Below are 22734 nucleotides of genomic sequence, written 5' to 3' on the forward strand. Positions count from 1 at the left end.
GAAATAAAACATAGGTGCATTAATAAAAGGTTTTTTTTTGTTTAAAAACAGCAGTATTAAAAGTTAAGTTTTATTATCGTTTTGTGAATCTTACATTATTCAATCTTTTTTAATACACACTTTTTTTGTAAACCTTAACGGTTCAAAGTTTCATAACATTTAATTCTTGGTACAACCCCAAACGTTGTATTCTAATAGCATAAAGTGATCTCCAAATTAATAGAGTTTTTGTAACCGATTTGATCAAAAATATTTTATTTCACTGTTCACTCGATCGGAACATGTTTCATAAAATAATATTAATTTGTAACTCGTTATTAAAAGTTTAAAGCCGTTTTTATTTGAATCGATCAAATTCAAATTTTTTATTTTCCTACAACTCAAGCTTTAGAAGGGAAGAATGATTGTGGGACCTTTGTGAGCAAGGATAATTCAAGGGTTCATTCGCTCTTGGAAACAAACACTCTGAAGGCCAAATGAATTATCTTAAACAGCACGATGAGAGTTTCCCTACAATGGAGTCACATCGTTCTAGGAAGTCTAGCAGAAGAAGATATTTGGATAAAAATTTGTCTATTTTAAAAATGTATTTTCTTTACAAAGAAATTTGTAACGATAAACAAATAAAACCAGTCTGTCAGTTTGTGTACCGCACATACTTCTGAAAAAAATATAATTTTTTTCAAAACCAAAGGTACAAATGTACACTATAAAAAAAATATAAAGAAATAAAAGTGAACTGAAACCAGAGTATTATAGTCACAAGCAGAGAAAGGCAGACTGTAATAAAGCAAAAGAAAATTATAAAGATAGAGCAAATACAGATACTGAAGTTATAGAGCACAAGTTTCTTGAATCCAGCCACAATCAAGGGAACATAACTCCATGCACACAGCTGTTGAGTCAGAGAAGTCGGTCGGTATTTTAATTTACCGACTGTAGCAAAGAATTACGGCAATAATATTCTACCAGAACTACATTTGTTAGAAGAAAGAGAGGTAGAAAGTGATTAGAACTTAAAAACTTAATCTTTTTATAAAAAAGCAAAGATTTTTATCTTTTGTTTTATTAAATTAACAGTAATTCTTAGTTGTATAGATTAATTATTGTTATACAATATTATTAGCTCTGTTTATTCCTGTATTAATTTTCCAGCTCTTTTAATTAAATAACATTACTGTTATGGTTATTAGCAGTAGTTTGTCGATGCATCAATTGGTTAAATTACATTAAACAATTTTTAAAAAGAAAATACAAGCACTAGTTCCAATATGAGCGAGTTTTTGTTATATATTTTTCTACTCTGATATTCTAATTTGTATTTTAATTTCTATGATCACGAAATAAAGTTGAGAAATCAATAATATCAAAAAAGACCTAAGTGCAAAAAAATTTTGTTTTTAATATTTTAAAACCCGTAACTACTATAATTCAATGTAGTATATAAAATTAGTTATGTTTTTGTTTTAAAAAGTACCGTAACATTCATTTTAATAAGAATTTATTTTTTAAAATTCATTTGGGTCTTAACTTCACGTACCTTGCTTAGTGAAAAAGAGCTGTTAGTAACTTTTGGCAGGACAGGAACGATATGTTCCTTTAAAAAAATATTACTTGTAACTTAACGCTGATGATCGTAGCATTAAGCCAAATATTAAAGTTGTCTTCTGAACAATTCATGGTGGATATTTATTTGAACTCCATGAATAGTTTCCTGAAAGTACAAGTTTTACTAATTTGAAAAAATTAAAATTTTTTTATTGTTTTAGGAAGGTTTTAAAGTTTTTGTTTTACCGATCAGCAAACATTTTGGCTTGAAAAAGGTATGAGAAGTTAGAGGCGAGAAGGTAGTAGTTAGTTTAAGTATCAGTATATTTATGGAGATAGTAGTTAATATCTATAAGACACTTTTCATTCTACATTAATATAATTGTACATTTTTTTTATTTTTATTTACTGAAATCATGCGGTAATAAAGATGTAATTATCTACAGAAGCGTACCTAAGTCATCAACTTGTATATCAATGGCAGTCTGGAGCAAGTGTAAGTTTTGAACCGGCAATGATACTATCAGAGTTTGACTTGATGGAAAGTCCACGACGCAATCTTACATTTCAAAGAAGAGAAGGCAAGTGTCAGTGATCCTAAATAAACTATGTGTATTATTACTATTTCTTATTATTAGAAAATATACCGGTCTCTATGGTAAACAGAATAAAGGTGTGATTTGTAGGGTTGATTATCACTTTCTTGGTAGGCTTGATAATATGCACAGCACGTTCTGTTCAGTTAAGAAATCGGCCTTCTAAACTAATCCTGGGAGTTCATACGTGTTCTGGATTAAAAGTAGATTTTTGTTTTCAGCAATCATTTGAAACTCATGTTAAGTTACTATTACTATTTTATGGCTATGACAGGTCATAAAATAATTATAATTTATTCATAATGTCTAACATATTGGTAGAAAAACATTAAAAATTGATATCTGAAAAATAAAACTGGGTACATTGAAACTTTGATCATTTTTCTTATATTATGAATTACAATATTTCATTGTATTTTAGCTTGGAATTGTCTCGCAAGCTAGATTTCATGTCGTTAACTGATGCAGTGCAAGGATATTTTTGATATTATTTGCAATGGATTTCTAAATCCTCCAATAAGATCAAATACCCATTTGATATCAAAATATTTTCAAGTGTGCCTAACCCCCCCCCCCCCCCCAGTTACTTTCAACCCTGTTTATATTCTTTTATTTTATTTGTTAAAGGTTCAACAAATAATTCTTGCACAAGAACATGTATAACAGGATTTACTGTATAAGCAGGTGGCTAATAGGAGTAACAAAACTGCAAATATACTGGACAGAGTTCTTATTTAGGCAAGTTGTGGTAAACCTGGCCAACTTCTTAAGAAGTAAATTGCTTGTACGAAGTGATTCCATAAGTAAATTTCTTAATGGTAGGTTGGCTACTAAAGTCATCGCTTGAAAAATTAGATTCCTTAAGTAAATTGCTTGATAGGGGTGGTAATTACAGTCATCGCTTTAGAAGATTGACTTCTTGCAGAGTAGAACTCATAAAGATGTCAAAACACTTTATTCACGCCTAGACGAGTTCTTATTTAAGTCGCTATTAAGAGTAATAAACCACAAATATATTGGATGAATTTCTTATATAAGCAAGTCACTGTAAATCTGGCAAAACTTCTTAATAAGCAAATCGCTTGAAAAACCAAAACATATAATGCATAATGAACACAATTATGTCACGCTTCTCTTGTAGATTTGAGTATCTACAATGGATAAGTAAACTCTGATAAGAATTGCATGTTAAATAGAAGTACAAAAACTGTTCTTGTTACCACAGAAGAACAACAAAATATTTATTCAATTCTTCAATATCAATACAGTTTCAATTTGTTTATTGGCCTACGAATTACTCCATTTGTGGCTTTTACATCTACAATATGAACTAGGTTGTCTAATCCCATAAATGTTTGTTATCAAGCCGTATTTCCATTGTAAGGAAGTAGTTAAATAATATACTAAACCATCACATAAGTTTCTTAATAGTTTGCCATTTGTTACATTGTAACTTTTAATATCAGGTTTAGGGATTGTCAGAGAAGATCCTATAAGTAGGTATCCAGCAGCCAGTGGCTGTGGATCCCACGAATCAAAAATACAGTATATAATGAGCATTGAGTTTACCTACAATTTCTCCGAGTATGGTAAATAGTTTCTCAAAATTAAGAACAGTTTGAAATGATGATGATGATATTTAACACTCTCTTGCTTTCCCATAATCCGTTGAAAGAAGGATAAATGCCAAATTTATTCCCTGTGAAATAGCGAAGGTCTGAATATTGTTAAGTTCCTCTGAATTAAATTTTGAAAATAATTCTTGTAAAATATTTTCCATCTTAAAGTTTGTTTCGTTAACAGAAAACAGTTTGGAATGTCCTACATGAAGTTGTCTTCAGTGTGAAGATGAAACCCTACACAGTAACGTCTGAAACTAATTCTAATGTGTAGAAGCCTTTAATGGTTTTTGATTTCTGCCCGCTATGACAAATTACCAAAGGGCCATCATTGCTGACAGCTTGACACCGTTACATGTTTTAGAAGATGAGATGAAATAGTCATTTTTTAGACTGAAATCATCTTATATGCGCCTAAGAAAGTCTACGGAGTTAAATCCAAAACTAATTCTAAATGTAAAGAAGCCTTTGAAGTGGTTTTTGATCTCTGCTTGCCACAATGAATTACCAGTGCCCACCATTGTCGACAAGAGGAAGGTTTTTTTTAGCCTCTGGAACCAACATTAGATAGTTTCAAAAGGCAAGATGAAATGGCAGTTTTGTAGAATGAAAATATCGTGCCTGACCACCATGGAATATCCATTTGTCTAAGCTATTATTCCGTAACATAACTAATGTGTATGTAATTTAATGGAATGATATTTGGAATAGTACTACTTGTGTAATACAAATCCGTATTGATTTAAGAAAAATTATTTCTGACTAAGCTTCCACATTCATTTTGAAAGAATTTTTAAAAAAATGGTGTTCACAAATGTGATTTTCTTAAGAAAATGTGTTCATGTTAAGATGGTTACTAACAGGTAAGAGGTTTTCAGCCGGTATGTAAACTATTCTTGTTCTTGTATTATTGGATTCTGATAACTGCTCTCTGAGATTAAGAAAGGACTGAACAAAAATTAAAATACCAGTTTCGGCTGGAATGTTGAAACTTGGATCGATTAGAAATAAATTCTTGGTCAGGATAAAGCGGCTTATGTCAAACTCAGAAGATAGGTTATATATCATATCTCCAAAATAATTTTAAGTTTCTGAACCGTCCTAGTGAATATATGTCAGTTTCCAGACCAAAACTGTAGGCAATAGTTAGTATTGTAGTTATAGATGATTTTATACAATACGTTTCCATTTAATGTCAAACGTAAATATATATTTCCTGAATCCATAATCATGTTTAAAATAGTATTAGACAATAGATAAATTACCTTATAAAATATTATTATATAAGAGATTAGTTTTATAATTACGGGTACATGTAATAAAATTATGAAGCTGTGAAATTCATTAAATTAAATTTCATTACAGTTAATTCCAATTTATGGTCCATTATGTTCAGTCTGTTATTATCCGACCTGGAATACCAAAATTCAATGTGTGAATCTTGTCTCTCAATACGTAATTACAAATGTACGAATCTTCATGGAAGAGTATGTAAGAGGATATCAAGACTAATACCACACTTAACTGTTTATAAAACATTTAATTAATAAAACTATCAATTATAAACACATAATCTTTATAATTACTTAAAATGCTAAATTTATAATCGTACAATATTTTTATGTTAATGTATATGTTATTTAAAATAAAATTATGGGAGCGAATTTGGGAACTCATATAAAACATTAGATTGTTGTTTAGCATTTGTAAATATGAATAATGTAGACTGACATTTAAAAAAATTATAACTTTTTTCTTTTCTATTGGTTTGAATATATGCTACTTTTGCTAAAAAAAAAAACTAAGTAATCATTTATTATTAAAAATGAACAAATGTACAACTGCTAAACCATCACAGAAATATTTTCTTGTACAAAATGTAAATCTTCAGTCCGGAAAGTGGTTTATTTAAAATTAAATTTTAAAATCCTCTGTTAAAAAAACTATATCACTCAATTGAAAAGTTTTTAAATTAAAACTTCTTTAATAAACTTGAATTTTATGTATTCTTTATTTTATATATTATAAATATTTTTTAGTTAACCCTTTAAAATTATTATATTATGTACTGGCTTTATTTATTTTATTACTTTTAAGAACGGGTATAAACTTATAGCAGCACTTCCTCCTTTGTTTAGATACTATAAAATTGCTTTGTTTTGAGGGCTTTGCATGACTTTTCTTGATCCTTCTGCGAAAATGCTGGAGGAATATTTTTTACCTGTGCAGTAATATACCAAATTTGGATGCGAGTGATATAATGTATTATTTATCGGTCTGAATAAAACATTTATAAAAATTTTAACTAAACTTATTGCTGCATTTTTAAAATAACATTACAGTAAGTAGGAGATAAAATGTGAAAATTTTACCTTCATTAAACAAACAAGTCTATAATTAATAACAAAAGCCTGATGGATGCACTGCCACTAACTAAGCTATAGAGCACCATTAAAACTAGTGTATCCAAGATAACTAAAATAAACCGTTGCTCGAAACTCAAATATTAAGGTTTGCTTGTGATATTGTGTTTTGGTGCAAAAAAAATGAGTTTAAAGAAATTCTGAACGATATGGGTTTATTGTTAAGAGAAATTTGCTTTGAAAATAATTAGAATAAAACAAAAATAATGGAATTTTTCAGATAGGAGATGGTGAAAAATTGAATATTAAAACGAGCGGCTAATAATATACCAATATTTTGTTAAATGGCTCATAAAATTGCTTAGGATGGTTAAAGTAACCCCGCGTTAGAATTTTGAAAATCGGAAGATCGGTTGCTAAGATATAATATTTCCGAATAACCGTTATTTGTTAGATCGAGAGTATACCTGATAAAAGCAAAAGTTAAGCCTTTAACTACTAACAAGTACAAATTCTGAAAATCGGTCGATTGTTTGTAGAAACATTATAAGTACAATCCATTTCACCTCCTATAACAGCACCCCAGGGGCACCCCGTGTATTACAAATTGATGGTGATCGGTCTAGCCTCGGCCTTACCCCGTGGAAAGACCATTATTACTTTATAAAAATTTTTATCGAACAGAATTTTTAATCTATTTAATATTAGTCGATTTTACTTAACGTAAATGTAATTTAGTTCATTCGGTTCAAACCCGGCTCGCAGAGCGATAGAGGCTCACAATTCACAGTTTATAAATTAATAGCCCACTACAGTGCTTCCCAAAATTTTTCAAGTCGCGGCGTCGTTTATCAATTACAATTTTTCAAGGCGCCCCACCCTAAAGTACGGTTACTCGTATGTAAGAGATAAAAATAAAAAAAAATCTCGTGCGCCTTAATTATTTTACTTTATTAACATTAAATTAATAATTATACATGTCTCGGTTCAATTAAATGTGAAGGTTTTAAAATATCTCGCAGCGCACATATGAAGAGGCCGCGGTTCCCGGGTCGCTGCCTTATGACACTCCCGGTAACGAAAACTTCCAGGTGACGACACCTGGAGGAACCAATCGGTTCCAGGCGACGAGTTATATTTTTATATATTTTTTTTTAATCCATTTAATATTTCAGTAATATGGGTCGGGTAAAGAATCAGGCTATTAATAGAGGGTTGGGTTAACGAAAGAGGGCGGATATAAGTTATTTGTGTTTTTTAGTATCGCATTCCCACAATTTTATCCTACATTTGTTAAGTATTTATTTAATTTATTAGGTTCAATTTTCGGTCGTATAATTTATTTTGTGATATCTAATATTTCATTATAAACATTTCCAAGTTTTCTTAACCTTTTCAGATCATGTAGCCTTGGAACTGGTTATATGCAGGGTCAGTTTTTAAAACTCCGTTACAAAATCATTTTATATGGCATCTAAGTCGGTTTTTTTTTATATTCACAAAGGAATCAGTTTTATTTAACAATTTGAACCACGTTTTTACGATGTAAAAGGTTTTATTAAGACTGGAAAGAATCTGACCGTTTTTTTTCTCAGATATGTGCTTGTGTGTGACTTGTGTATTATAATTGCTACGAGGGTTACGGATTTATTTATTTACAAAAATAGCTTATCTTACTAGCAACATACAGATGTATTGAAACTCAATAAATTATGTTATACGGCACAAACAAAAAAAGAAAGAATTTACGGTCATAAATATGTCACTTTTACTTGTCCAATCTTTCTGACAAAAGATGTCGGTAAATATGAAACGCATACCGATTCCAAATGAATAACAGTAAACAGTAAAAATTGTTTTTGTCAATCTAAGTAGCCCTTTAAGCGGTGGGAAGTTTTATAAAAGGAATTTTTTCACAAGGGGGTAGCATAAGACTATCATTGTTTTAGCGGTTTATTTTTGTGTAATATTTTAATCATTTGTTTATGTTTATTTAAGTGTAAGTTTATTAATAAAATTCGTTACTAATGTATCTAAAATCGGCGTTATTTTCGAATATGTCAATCAGAAGAAGGAGGTAGTAACGGTCCGGATAACTATCGGGTGTTGAGACTTATGTTTGCGGAAACGATGAGGAAATATAAGAAAGAAGTGAACGAGTAAGGGAGCAAGTTAGAGGAATCGAATAAGAGGCGCGCGCAAGAATTAAACAATAAATTTGATCAAAATGCAAAAGAATTAAAAGAATCGAATAATATATTAGACGATCAGGGAAAAGAGAATGTTCAAAATATAAATAGATCTGAGAATAAAATATTACTTACGGGAAAGGAGTATAAAGAACATGTAGCCGAGGAAATTGAAACGATTAGGAAGGAAAATTTAGAAATAATAGATAACGCTAAGAGTGAGATTAGGGCTGAAGTAACGAAACAAATTCAAAATTTTGAGAAAAGGTAACCGAGAAAGATTTAAACAGAGCAATTTGTCAGTCCGAAACGGGTCACTTAGATAATAAAATTGTGGGATGCGTTAGGGATTTAAGTGAAAAACAAAATGATATCAAAGACCGGTTAATTGTGACACAGGAAAAGGTAGCGTTAATGAAACAATATTAAAGCGATTACAGAACAAACAAATAAAAGTTAATGAAAAATTTTCTAATGAAATCACCGATGTAAAAAATAAACTAGCGGGGGAAAAATCGTAGAAACTAATATTAGACGAAATAGTATCTGAAACGTAATAATAGCTATTTTGTAAAACCTATAAAGACACGCTTAGACTTGAGGAACCCGATTGAATTTTTAAATGAATTAAAGGCTAGAAATATTAAAGATTGGAATCAGATATGTTCAATATTATGTAGCATTTTTTCAACCGATTCAGAAACAAGATTGCGGTTTTCGTTCGTATAGTCTCAGATAGGGAGTTACAGGATTTTTGTGATAGTTTTAAAGAGAAATTTTGGTCGGTAGATAAACAGAATGAGATCAGAAGTAAGTTACACTTTGGGAAATTTAAATCAGGAAATCATACGAGTTTAAGTCTGTACTTTCATTTAAATTATAACACGGGAAAATTTCTGCAACCGTCTGTAGGAGAGGAGGAGTTAGTTGTTCTTATTTCAAATCGTTTTGATCCGATTATAAACAGAGTTAGAACAGCACAAGTAAACCCGCTTTAGAGTTTATCAAATTACTAGTCGGTTTACAACCGGAATTAAAGTATTTAAGCTATAATGAAAACACTAATCGACATAAATATTATAATTCACGAAAATCGGATGACGATCCAAATTTGTATCCTTATTACGACGAACGTTAGAGAATAAATGATAAAAATGAAAATAAACCTAAGCATAGCGGGGGACATACAAGAGATAAGGAGTACAAAGGTGGCTATAATTTTGAAAGGTCTAACGGTTATAAATGAAACGACGATGTAATTTTTAGAAATAGAAATAAAGGTACGATAATAATAGAGGGGTCAAGTACTACGGTAGAAAAAATGACACTTCAAATTATAAACTAAACCGTGATAATAAAGAAGGTACTAATAGTCGAAATAAAAATTTAAACACGCGCACGGCTAAGAAGAAACTTGTCAACAGCATAACGAAAACAAAATAATAAAATCAAACCGTTCTAATAGAACGATGACCCAGATACGAGTAGAATAAACGTACAGAAGGAAAACCATTAGAGGTTTCGCCAAGAGATGTGGATCCGCCCGCGAAATCTGTCGTAACGGGTGAGGAAACAAGTTTTAAAACTTTAAACACCATATATTCTGACATGCCTGAAGTACTTCTGAAGGAAACCGAAGAGAACAAAATTCTTAATAAAAACGAGTGCGATTTAATTGAAATTATTAATGTATCGGTAGGAATTCAAAATTTTCAGCGTCCTGTTGATTCTGAATCTCAATTATGTTTTACCGACAAGAGTTTTTTACAGCCGTTAGAAAAAGCTAATAATGTAAAACATCATAAAATAAGTATTGAAAAATTAAATATAACAACAGCGATTGCGTTAAAGTATCCATCGCATAAGGTTTTTGTAGATTTATACGGTCCACTTCCTGTAACTTATCAATATGTATAGTTTACTGACATACCATTATGTTTCAGTCCACTGCCGCCTTTCACAAAATATAATAGTAGTATAAATTACCTTAATATTATTGCCCAGCGGTGGTGCAGCCCGTGTAACAGCAAGGTTGATTCGTATTCTTTCTTCTAATTCGTTATTAAAATGTAATCGATCAGCGCTTTAATGAACCAACAGGACATCAAGATATGGACTTTGCGCCGGTGGATAGATGCTGAAGAACCGCAAAGAAAACCGCTGTAACAGCGAACAAACCAGATAATGATGGCTTCATCTAAAACAACTTAATGTATTTTGCACCGATTAAAATAATTAAAATTAAATTATCGCATATTTATAATAATCTTATTTGGGGAAACAAAAGCGATAAAAAATAAAAACATTATATTATACACTTTTTAATAAATTTCAATATTCTGCACATAGATGATGACTGGTGTTCGCAGACAACAATAAGGAAAAGGGTAGACTATAACCCCATTAATGAAAAGAAAATATATATATACATATATATAAAGAAATTAATTTTCATTAATTGAACTAATTGTAAAATTATTTTCAAGAAACCAATTAAATAAACTAATTTGCATAATCTAAACTAAAAAAAAAAGGTTTTAAATAACGAAAAAGTATCTCTTAACTTTAAAAATTTTACTATAACATTTTAGTTCAGTTAATAAAATAAAATTAATATATATAAAACGAGCTTTTATTTTATTTTATTTATAAAGAAAATTTAGTGTAAATTAAAAAGAAAAATTAAATGCGGTATAAATATTGAAAAATTATCATTTAGATAAAATAGTGTGTTCCCTCGGGTGGATAATCGGGAGACTGATGCTGATGATCTGCTACAGCGAGACCTGTAACGAAACAACACGTATCGAAAAAATCTCGAGTAAAAGGACTTGAGAAACTTTTGATGTCAAATTTTTTTCAGTTTGTTGTATTAAGTAATTTACAACTGAAAATATAAAACTAAATTTTTTAATTAAATATGAAAATTAAAGTAAATACCTCGGTTGACCGGGCCGTTTAATTTCTAGAAGTATTGCAAATTATTAGTTATTTTTTATTATTAGGGTCTGGGCCATAATTCCAACATTATTTGTTTTAAGTTTGTTTCGGGTGTAATTCTAAAGGTACGTAATAAGAAAGTTACAACGAGGGGGTTTTAACTCGTTTTATATCCATCGCGATTTTTACGTCCCTCCAACTTTCAGTACTCATAAATAAAAAAAAAGAGTTGATGATAAGTGGTTTTCGCCATTATTTCCACAAAACATTACATTAAAATCACGTATCGTTTACTATTAAAAAAAAAAAATTGATTCGATATGACAGATCCAAGACGGCAGGTAAACGTGAAAGACCCGTATTTTTGGTAAGACGTAACTATGTTAAATGAATAACAAAATCAGTACAACTTTTACAGCATTGTATTCTGAAGAAGAAAATAAACAGCGTTGTAAGTTGAATCGAACAAAGAAAAACCTTTTTGCTTCTCTTTCATCAGTAGTAAATCGGAAACTCATACATATTTTTATATTAAATTTCTCCGTTATTTGCACGTGTAGAAAAGTTTATAAAAGATCCGGCAGAACAACGTGTACACCTGTTATTCTTTCGTCCAAATCTACTCGACCGATATAAGTTAAATTTTGCACTAACAAAGGTTTTATACCTGTAAAGAATTTACGATATAATATTTGAACAAGTTCGAGCGGGAGATTAAAAAGTAAAAATAAATAAACTGAATAATGATTTTCTTTTAAAACGAAATCGCTCTAAAAAGTAGAACATAATTTTTGTTTATTATAAGATAATCAAAATAATTTTCAATATTTATAAGAATTCTGAGCTCGTAAAATATTTACTGAAGAATTCGAATAGGTAATCTGCGATAATTAATAAAGGTAAAAATGTGAACGTAAATTAAATCGATAAGACAAAATAATATTTTTTCGACGGACAACGGGTTATTTTTTACAAATGCTGAAAATTATTTTCATTATCTTAAAATCACCAGAAAATTTATTTTCTACTTTTTAGAGCGATTTCGTTTTAAAAGTAAACCGTTGTTGTTTTTAAACTTTATTTAATTTTATTTTTTGTATACGTAAATATTTTTAAAAAAAGATATAAATCCTTTAGGAGGAAAACTATATTGCTGTAGAAGTAATATGAAATTTTATAATCTATATTTTTTTTGAGAAATTAATTCAGACGGAAAACGCGAGCGCGCGCGCGCGAATACACAGTGAGACATTAAAAATCGGTATTTTCAGCTATTTTATTACTTTCATCATTATTCTTGACGTATTTTGGTACTTTTCGTTTGATTTTTTGCGAAAATTACTGGAAAGAAGGATCTGTTTAAATATACGTGTACAACAAGAACACCGTACGATAAGCTACGTCATCCTTGAAAATTGCATATTGTGAAATGTCAGGTCCCACTTATATTTTTATAGGACAATACGCCTTCAGTGTGTTTTACGTTTCCCACCTGAAACTTATTATTTCGCGTCGTGCGTGCCTGCACAATGTAACTTTTTTTTTTAATGTTCTCCCTGCATTTCTCGATTTGTATTAAAACAATGTACAGGAGTTATTATATTTATGCACGATAATTCATTATTTACAAAGTCTAAACTAATTTTCACCCTTTCCTTCCTAATACCGATTCAAAATTTCTATGAAAATAAAATAAATAATATTTATTATTACTTATTTATTTATTATAATTATAAATTTATATTTATCGGTTATTTCCTAATAACTATACTAACTTAAGAAATTCTTCTTTCGACATGCGACGGCCGTGGTTTCTTCGAAACGGTTTTTTCATAGTTTTGTAGTCTCAGGTCGACCGTTCGTGAGATGTGTTTAATTGAATCTCAACCACCAAAGAACACCGGTATCCGCTATCTAATGAAATCGGTAAAAAAGTTATTCTTAACCTTGCTAGGATTTGAACCTTAAAACTCTCGACTTCGAAATCAGCCGATTTGCAATGACGAGTTAACCGCTAGACCAAACCGGTGAGTACCGATTACGCCTGCTACTCTTCAAGATTTGCGAAATAGAATTGTTACAGCAGTGAATTAAATAATCTGGGACCGGTTACAATAAAAATAATTTGGGACGAATTAAGATAACTGTTATTTATAAATATCGACTTTTACATCACTGTACGAAATAAAGGAAGTATTGTGATCGCGCGATCACAATAACTTAAGTATTAAGTTCGGCTTCCAGTTTCAACGGAAATTTCCATTTGACCATCCCTGAATCCATTTTGATTGTTTTCGGCGTGACGTCTGTAATAGGTACGTGCGTGTGTATCTCGCATAACTAAAAACCATTAGGATAAGAATTTTGAAATTTTGGATTAGGACTGTAAACATCTAATCGTGCATCTCCTCTTTTGATTGCAATTGACTTGACCAAAAGCGTCCAAAATCAAAAACAATTTGATTTCGGAGTTTTCCTTAACCGCAGAACTATAGTAGTAGTACAGTAACCGCAATAGGCCCTCATCGAGAGGTTTTCAACGACGTATCATAAGCGGTACTTATTTTCATCGGTTCCAGAGTTATAGCTAAATAAAATTTTAATTAAAGAAATATTTGGCTCTTACAAGGGGAAGGTACATCGGTTCGAATCTGACTTTATTTCCTTTTCTTTTTTTTATAAATGAAAAGTACATAAAATTTTATTTCACTAATAGTAGATTTTTCATGTTTTTTTATTAAATTATTTATTTTAAATCGTTTTTACAATCGGTGCTTAATAATTATTAATAAATCGATACAATTTAAAAAACATTTCACCGGTATAAGGAGGGGATTAAAAAAATGTCCCACCTTAAAGTTAAAAAAAAATCAAATTTACTCAATACGACAACGGTTTCGTGTGAACAAAGTATCACGCGTTTAGCATACAACAAGCCCTGCTTACAAATACAGCAAAATTTTGATAATCCCTTACCGTATGGGTTGGTTACAGGAAAAATTGTTTAAGCAAAACCTTTAGGTAACGTTAACAAAACTAACGACCAGTTTAAAGCGATTCAATACTGTGCCTATTAAGGTAGGTATAGCTTTATTTTTTCTCCAACACCCATTTTTCCCCTGGACCAAGGGTTGGTTATATCAAAAAACTTTAGTTACATAAGTTTTAGGTTCTTATCCAAAGAATCGTAGGAACTTAAACGGGTTTGATATTTTTCTTAATAAAAAAGTCATATCAATGTTTTGTTTTTTCGAAAAAATGCCCCATTTCCATCCCCACGGTCCGATTTTCGCCGTTAACAAGCCCGTCCGAGATTTTGGGTGGATTTTTTTTTTTAGGGAACAATTTTAAAGTGATTGGCGCAAAATTACGGCGATTATCGTGTCCACAAGAAAATGAAATATATATATATACATAAACTTTTGAGCTGACGGGGACTTTGGGATCTGGAGGATGTGAAACGCGAAGATGTCCAAATTGGGGAAGTCGAATCATGGTATCCGTTACAATAGGTAGGCTTTCTTATGAAATCTATTTAATAGCTTACCGACCTTCCAACACATTATGAATATACTACTTGGAATTCAAAATAAAATTAACCCTGTTATTCTTATTTATTCGACTAGCTTAGATTATATTAAGACTTAAACATGCGTTTGATAGTTAATATTATACCCCGCATTACAAGTACATATCTAAAATTATATAAATATGAAATTAGTTTAAAAACAAATCACGAAAGAATTTCTTTAAATTCAGATATGAATTTTACTCCGACATCTAAAACACTGCAAATAGTTCATATCGACAGCGTTTCTTTAACGAGGCTTCGAGACAAATATTATTCTTGATTGACAAAACATTTCAGGTTAAAACGACAAAATCAAACAATATGGATGATCTCTCGATATATATTATGTAATCTAAGACGAATCGGTACAATTATTTTAACAGTCTTCCTATAAAACTACTTTTATATAATTTTTTTTATTAATTTTTCTTCTTTTAATTTTCTTTATATCATTAAAAAATCGAAATCCACTTAAATTTCCAAAATAACTTTTTAATAAGTCATTCCTGTAATGACAAAATTTATATATAACAGAAAGTAAACTAGGAAATATAATATTTTCGTTATACATCAATATACGTAATAAAAAATATATTTCAATATAAGAGTACGTTAGAAATTGTATCGGAAACAAATAAACGCCATTATTATGTAAAATAATTAAACGAATGGTATAGAAAAAATCATAAACAAAAGAGAAAATCCCACTAACTTAAGCTAGAATCCTTAATAGCCCCGTAGTTAAAAAAAATGATGTAAAAAATAAAAATAAAAAATATATATAAGATAAGCTAATACACAAGTCTCTCTCCCTCTCCCTCTCACTCTCTCTCTCTCTCTCTCTCTCACACACACACACACACATATATTCATATTCTTTCTAGTCTAAATAAAACATTTTACATTGTATAAACATCGTTCAAATTGTGTAATAAAACGGATTCCTTTGTGAATACAAAACAAAATAACCGACTTAGATGCCATATAAAATGATTTTGTAACCATTTCATATATACACAGCTAGTTTAGTGGCTACATGATCTGAAAAGGTTAAATAACCGCACGTGGAAGGCAGGCTATATAATAACACAAAAAATATTTCGTGAAATTCAAAAAAAAATGTTAAGAAATGATTTATCTCGAAAAAGGTTTTCCCATTTAATGAAATATACGCGTAAGTTTAACAAAGGAAACGAACCTTTTAATTAAAATATTATTAAACTTGTTAAATAATATTTTTTAAATTTATACTGGGATATCGACTTGGAGAATTTTATTCGCTATCAAAAATATCATGCGTTCACGTTTAATGATGAAATTTAAACAAACAAAAAAATAATAAATCGATTTGAAACAGGAAATTTTTAAAACGGAGACAAAATGGGGCGTATTGTAAATATTTTACTTTATAAAAAATTAAAAGATTTTTATTTTAGCTGCTATCGGCGCAGAACGGCCCGTGGTGGTGAAGCGAGTAATTACACAAGGCTCTTTCCACGACTCCCTCCCGCTGGAAGCAGTCAATTGATTATAGAAAACCATAAAGTTTAAATTCAAGTAAAATTTTCGTTCAATCCGGTCAGTTTTTTCCAACAACAATTGAATTTGAAGGACGTTAAACAATTATTTATGTTACTTAACTGTTTTTTTACTTTCCGAAATCAAATACTAAAATTATCATCAACAAAATTAAAACGTTATCTACATAAAAGTCTAAATTAGATTTTATTACCTGTTAATGTAGCGATGAACAATACGTAATCTAAATAGATTTGATAAGATAGGAAGTAGTGGGGCTACTGCTGTCCATAGATATTACCTCCTATCCATAGATAGATAGATAGATTCATGTATTTTGTAGAGGAAATTCCTCTGGTAATCCTGGGAAAAGTTTTTTTTTATAACTTATGTGAACGGAAAATTATTTGGTCTAAATAAACGATTTGAAGGGTTGTAGAGTGATTTAATGTGATTCTTTTATTTAAAGGATTTTGCGCAAAACTCGTTTATTAATTTGTTTTACATATCATTTCTATTTCTTCTAATGACTGTACGCAAAATATCTTATAAACTAATATTACTTATTAAGAGTAATATTTTCTACGAATGTAATGATGTTTAATAATTAGACAATCCATTTCGCGATCGTAATAAACATTTTGAATCGGTATATCGATATATAAAATATATATTCGTCTTTTGTGAAGACAGGAAAATATTTCATTTCTCATTCTATAATTCCTAGTAAGCCTGAAAAAAGGATTTCTTATTGAATTTTTTTTTGTATTTGTTCGTACAAGAGTTATGTATATAAGATAATACGTACTGTAAAGTAAAACTCTTTATAATTACACTGCCACTTGCTAAACAAAAAATAAATTTCAGTTAAAACTGACAGTGTAGTCAAAACAAAAATACAGACGCTATTATATGTAATGTTTTCAAGGTCAATAGCATATAAAAAAACTATATAACAAATTACTTGTACGTGACCACTGTTCATACTTATTTGATACTAGCAGAAGCGGCAATGCTTTTATATATATATATTTATATATATATATATATATATATATATAGAGAGAGAGAGAGAGAGAGAGAGAGAGATATTGATAGAGAGAGAGTTTAAATGAACGCAATTGAAAATTTGATAAAACAAATTAAAAAACTGAAATTCACAAATTTTACCTTTCACTTATTCTCCTTCCCCTTTTCCCTTTCCAACTTTTTCCTTTCACCATTTTCCCTCGCCCCTCTCCAAGTTTCCTTGTATAACGTTAAGTCAATGCCCCTCCCATTATTTGATGTCATACCTTATCGGACCTTCTTCTTCCTGTTTATTTGTTATTATTCACAGTATTTATCTTTTAATTTTATTATAATATAAAAATATATACCGTATTTATTCGAGTACCCCTCGCCACGATTTTCCGGACCGAAAATCTAAAAAAAAAATCGAGTACATACCGGTATTTTAAAGTGCAATAGACATGATAAAAAAATACGAAAATATTCAGAAAGTAAAGCGTTTAATTCGTTCATTTAAATTACAATATTAATATTACATTCATAATTAATTACCGTAAGTACTAGTTTAGTTCAGAATCAGTAGGCCAGTAAAACGAAAAGAAAGTACCACGATGAAAAAGATAATTCAATTCGCTTTTTAATATGGGGTTTTATTTTTAATTAATCACCGTCACTGTCAATGGTTGTAGAAGAGTTACCGGTAGTCTCGACGCCGCTCTGCCAAAGGTAAATTGTCTTTACTACAATCAAGTTCATTACATTCCGCATTTTTTACTAATTCCGTGGAAATATGTTATCCAAACACAAATCCGGTTAAAATCTGGGCTTTTGATTCCTCCTGTAGGCGTAAGAAAGAAATTTTCTTACGCTAAATCTTTTCTAAGATTTATCATGTATTTGTGAAAACGTAATATTTGTTGTTCATAAGCGTCTGGAAATCGTTGAGAAACGGTCGTCTTTCGTCTTATTGACATATCATTTCGTGAAAAAAAAACGTGTTATCCATCCACGGCTCGCTTTAAAATCAACTTTATTCAACGATTTAGCGATTTCACGAGCACACGATCGACACAATTCTGTCGTGACAGCATAACCGCATTTCCTTTTTTCCATAAAGCCCTACAATTTTTTTCTACGTCTGTGTATTTTGGTTTTAAACTACGAAAAGCCCTTTTATTACCGGCGCCTTTCACCAGAAGTCGTTTCTTCGTACGCAAGTCTCGAATGCAGTTTTCATCTACGTCAAGTTTTCTTCCTACCGCCCGATTTCCAATTTTTTCAGCCTCTTCTATAACGCGCAGTTTTTCATTTACCGTAAAAGATGGTAGACGCTGTCCTTTTGTACTCATTTAAATGCCGTCATTAAAATAAATCACCGTATTAAACTTTACAACATAAACTAAACAGATAAAACGCACATAACCACATATACAAACAGTACAACGACTATGGCGAATAGACAAGACGACGATGGGTAACCGATACTGTAACTGTAGCGTCATTAGAACCGGATGCAGCCTATACAGAATTAATCGGTTTTATAAAAATACCGTAACTTCGTTCCTATCGATAATATGAACAGGATGTTAATAATTAAGGATGTATTCTGTATAAGCGGCATCCAGTATTGATAAACGAAAGGCTAATGTAACAATATTTATGCGATTTAATTTAGGTACTTGTAAGAAAACGTTTACTTAACATAATTATCCTGGCTATAGGCTATGTTTCAAGTAAGCCCCGCACCCTTATTTTTTCTCTCAGATTCCAAGAAAAAAAGTGCGGGGGGTACTCGAATAAATACGGTATATACTTACTAAAGAATTGTTTAAATGGACAAATTTCTTACTCGATAAAATTTAATTTACTCCATTTACAGGTTTATTTATCGTTTGTTCTTTTAATTTCATTTCTTTTATTTCTATTTTTATTTGTTTTTCTGATCATTTCTTTTTGATACCCGTTATTTTTCTGCTATACGAAAAAATATTGTTTAACTCTTTTTGACGTGAAACGTCTTTAAAATCACACCGAAACATACGGGTACCAGAACAGAAATTTGTAGCGTAACGAAAAGGACTATATCGTCCTGCCTTAATAACTCCCTAACTATTAGTCTCAAGCGATGTCATTTTATAACTTACACGGTCAGCTCGGCGATACAGCTTTGAGTTTGTATCACTGGCTAGCGGATTGGCGGGGAGGGGGCACAGCGCAGATCCGGTAAAACCGGCGCTTTTGCTCATTTTCATTCAGTGTAGGTCACGACTTAGACGTAATCGCGAGGTGTTTCGTGTATTTGCGTTTACAATCGGTGGAGATACATCGATTTAAGTAATAATAAGTGTATTTTAAACAATATTTACGCGTAAAAAATTAAATTAAACTCTAACAAAGTATGAAGATTCAATATGTCAGCCTCAGCCCGCGCAAAACTCAGCCGAAATATAAATTACGCATATCGTTGGTAAAGGGGAGGTTATGGGCCACGTACAGGTACCCAGATGTCCGATCCCGAGCGAGCGAGCGAGACTGTTTCGGAAGCGTCGCAAAACTGCACGGCGCGCTCGGCGAATTACGCCGACGGCGCGAGAACCTGTACCATCGTTTATTATGCCTTATGTCTCTTATTTCTCATATCACAGACCGATGTTGAACAAAATTGACGTCGAATATTAGTCGAAATAAATATCGTGTACCATTTATTGTCTGTTTTACGTTAAAATTAAATTTAGTACGCGATCAACGTTTTGTTTTTATTTCGATCCGATACACTAAAAGTTACTTGCCGATGAACAGACCGACCAATTTATCTGTAAAGTCGGCCAAATGAAGGAACTAAAATTCTCCTTCGGAGACTTTCAGTTTTGTTAAAAAAAATATGACTGCGGCTCTCCCGTTTAACTCTAGCTCGAAGGAACTTCATTCAAGGTCTATAACGTTTCACGTTAACGTTATAGACGACTGTGCGTCCCGATACAGTCTCACACGACTTTTTATATGCCGATTTCTTTAACGGTAATTTACGTAGTCCATCTATCGTGAATCAAAAAGCCGCTAATTTATTCTCAAATTTAAAAAATAAAAAAATAATATGAAAATTCCGTAAAAGAAGACACTAACTCGTTAAAAATAAAAAAGATCGATATTAAATTATTTCACACAATATTTTAAATTAGCATAATATTATTTACGTTCACTTAATTAAAAAATAGTATTAGTAAACTTATTCGCATAAACAACGATTTATAAAACATGCCGATTCGATTTAGTAACCCACCGATTCGATTAACTATCACGTGGAGAGAATTATATAAATATCTTTTTTCATTGTAAACTATATACATTATTATATACCCTAAAAATTATTTTTTAACAAACGTTGACATACAAATCGAACAAAAACGGACCCAGAAATGGCTTAATTGACATCGATATTTATACGATAAAAACAAAATCGTGTTATTTGTGTATCCACCTAATAAAGTGAAGAAATATTTTTAAGTTAATTATTTTAACAACGAACAATTTTTTTTTTTTACAATTTATATTTCTTACTTACGCGCGCGCGCAAACACACAAAACACAATTTATGTGCGTTTTTTATATGAAACTCAACGCATATGTTTTAGATCATATTTCAGATACAAATTCAGCGTAGATTGATAATTTTATATTAATTTAGAAAAATAATATAATTTACGTATTTAAAAAGCTAACTCGAAAGTATAATAAATATTTACTAATTTGATAATTCTTTTTTTATTATTTACTATCTCCCCCGTCTTATATTTATAATAACCATTAGTACATTTTTATTTTAAACGAAATAAATTAGAGAAAAATAAACCGTTTAGAAAAACACCTGTATGTGTTATTCTAAACGGTTTATTCTTTGCATTTATAGATTATTAATTAACACTGACATATTTAAAAGATTTAAATACGATAAAAAAACCTTTTCTTTTGTTTAATAACTAGCTGCAGCTAGGCGGTTCCTCTGGCGGGCAGCATCTCAGAATGGGATTATTACGAGTCTAAAATTGATAACCTCTTGTGTGAATTTTTTTTTAATGATGAAAATCGATCAAAGAAAAGCGAAAAGTCACCAAATCTATGCAATTAAATTTGGTTTAGGCGTCTTTTAATGATCGCACATTAAACGTTTTCAATATTCACAATATACATATGCAAATTCACTCGATACGAGAACCGGAAAGCTTAAATATAAATCAAATTAACTTATTTATTATTTATTAAATTAAATTTAAGAAAAAAATTATCGTAATAAATAAAATTGACGTAATACGCTACATATTTGAGTGTACTCCATAGCGCTCTTTTTCCCGCATCATTACTAACTCTGATCGTTCCTAGAGGGAGTATTTACTTATATTTTCACTTTCTTCTACGGATATATCGGCGATAAATTTTTATTTTATTATTTTAATGTAAGCGTTTCTTGTACTGTTTCTTTGATTTACAGACACAGAATGATGTTGTGAATTACACGGTAATGCTTTTGCAGTAGATGTTGGTAACTAAGGATATCATACAAGTAAAATCAAAGCGGCCGGTTCTACGCCCTGAAATATTTTTTTTAAATAATAAGAAATATAGTAAATTAAAAATTGTATTTACACACGGTAAATTAATTATAGAAATATTAATGCATTCGTTTGTAACTATTGTAATCCTAAGGATTATATTCGTACACTTTTTATATAAATTAATTTAACACACCGCTTGAATAAAGTAACTTCCTTTTTAAAAAAAAAAAAATAGTATTCATAAATATTGTCAGAATTTGCACGCATTTAACATATATATATATATATATATATATATATATTTGCACATTCTTATAAGTAGACATATATGAAACTTAACATGTAAGATAATAATGTAATTTACGTTACGTTATTACAATGTAAATTACAACTTAAAACTTACGTAACTTAATAAAAAGAAATATATCTTAACAAGAAATAATTATTGGATTTTACGCTTTCTCTCGATCGGTTCTCAAATATACGTTTCTCCTTGGCTGTTGCTGTGTTATTTTAAATATTCAAATTTTCATCAATTTAAAACTCGCAAAGAGGGCGATATGATTATATCATTTATTTTTTATAACTACAATTGTATCGTTGTCAGTGTTTAACGGAAGGAGAAGAATTATGTTTGCGTTAAAATGAATAGCATTTTTAAGACAAAAAAGTTTTTCGATCGAACAGAGTTTTTGTTCGACTAAAAACAAACAAAGATTAATTTTTAAATAAATGATTTATAACGATTCCTATATATATACTTGCTATCTCATTATTATGGGTTATGGGGAGAAAAAAATGTTTACGATAACTATATTTTACATGCCAC

At 30.3% G+C, this 22734-nt stretch overlaps 1 protein-coding gene across 10 annotated transcripts in view; it reads right to left on the bottom strand.

The window, feature by feature from the left end:
- LOC142323519 (uncharacterized) overlaps positions 1-22734 on the bottom strand; it is a 149841-nt gene that overhangs the window by 42070 nt on the left and 85037 nt on the right. For 7 of the 10 annotated variants that reach the window (XM_075363276.1, XM_075363277.1, XM_075363272.1 and 4 more), the window contains one exon: positions 10302-10475. The exons of the other annotated variants lie outside the window; for them this stretch is intronic. In XM_075363276.1, the coding sequence (XP_075219391.1) occupies positions 10420-10475 (56 nt within the window). In that variant the 3' untranslated portion in view covers positions 10302-10419. The remainder of the gene's footprint in view (positions 1-10301; positions 10476-22734) is intronic. 10 annotated transcript variants of the gene reach the window in all.

Source organism: Lycorma delicatula, chromosome 4 (genome assembly GCF_047948215.1).
Source record: "Lycorma delicatula isolate Av1 chromosome 4, ASM4794821v1, whole genome shotgun sequence".
Lineage (NCBI taxonomy): Eukaryota > Metazoa > Arthropoda > Insecta > Hemiptera > Fulgoridae > Lycorma > Lycorma delicatula.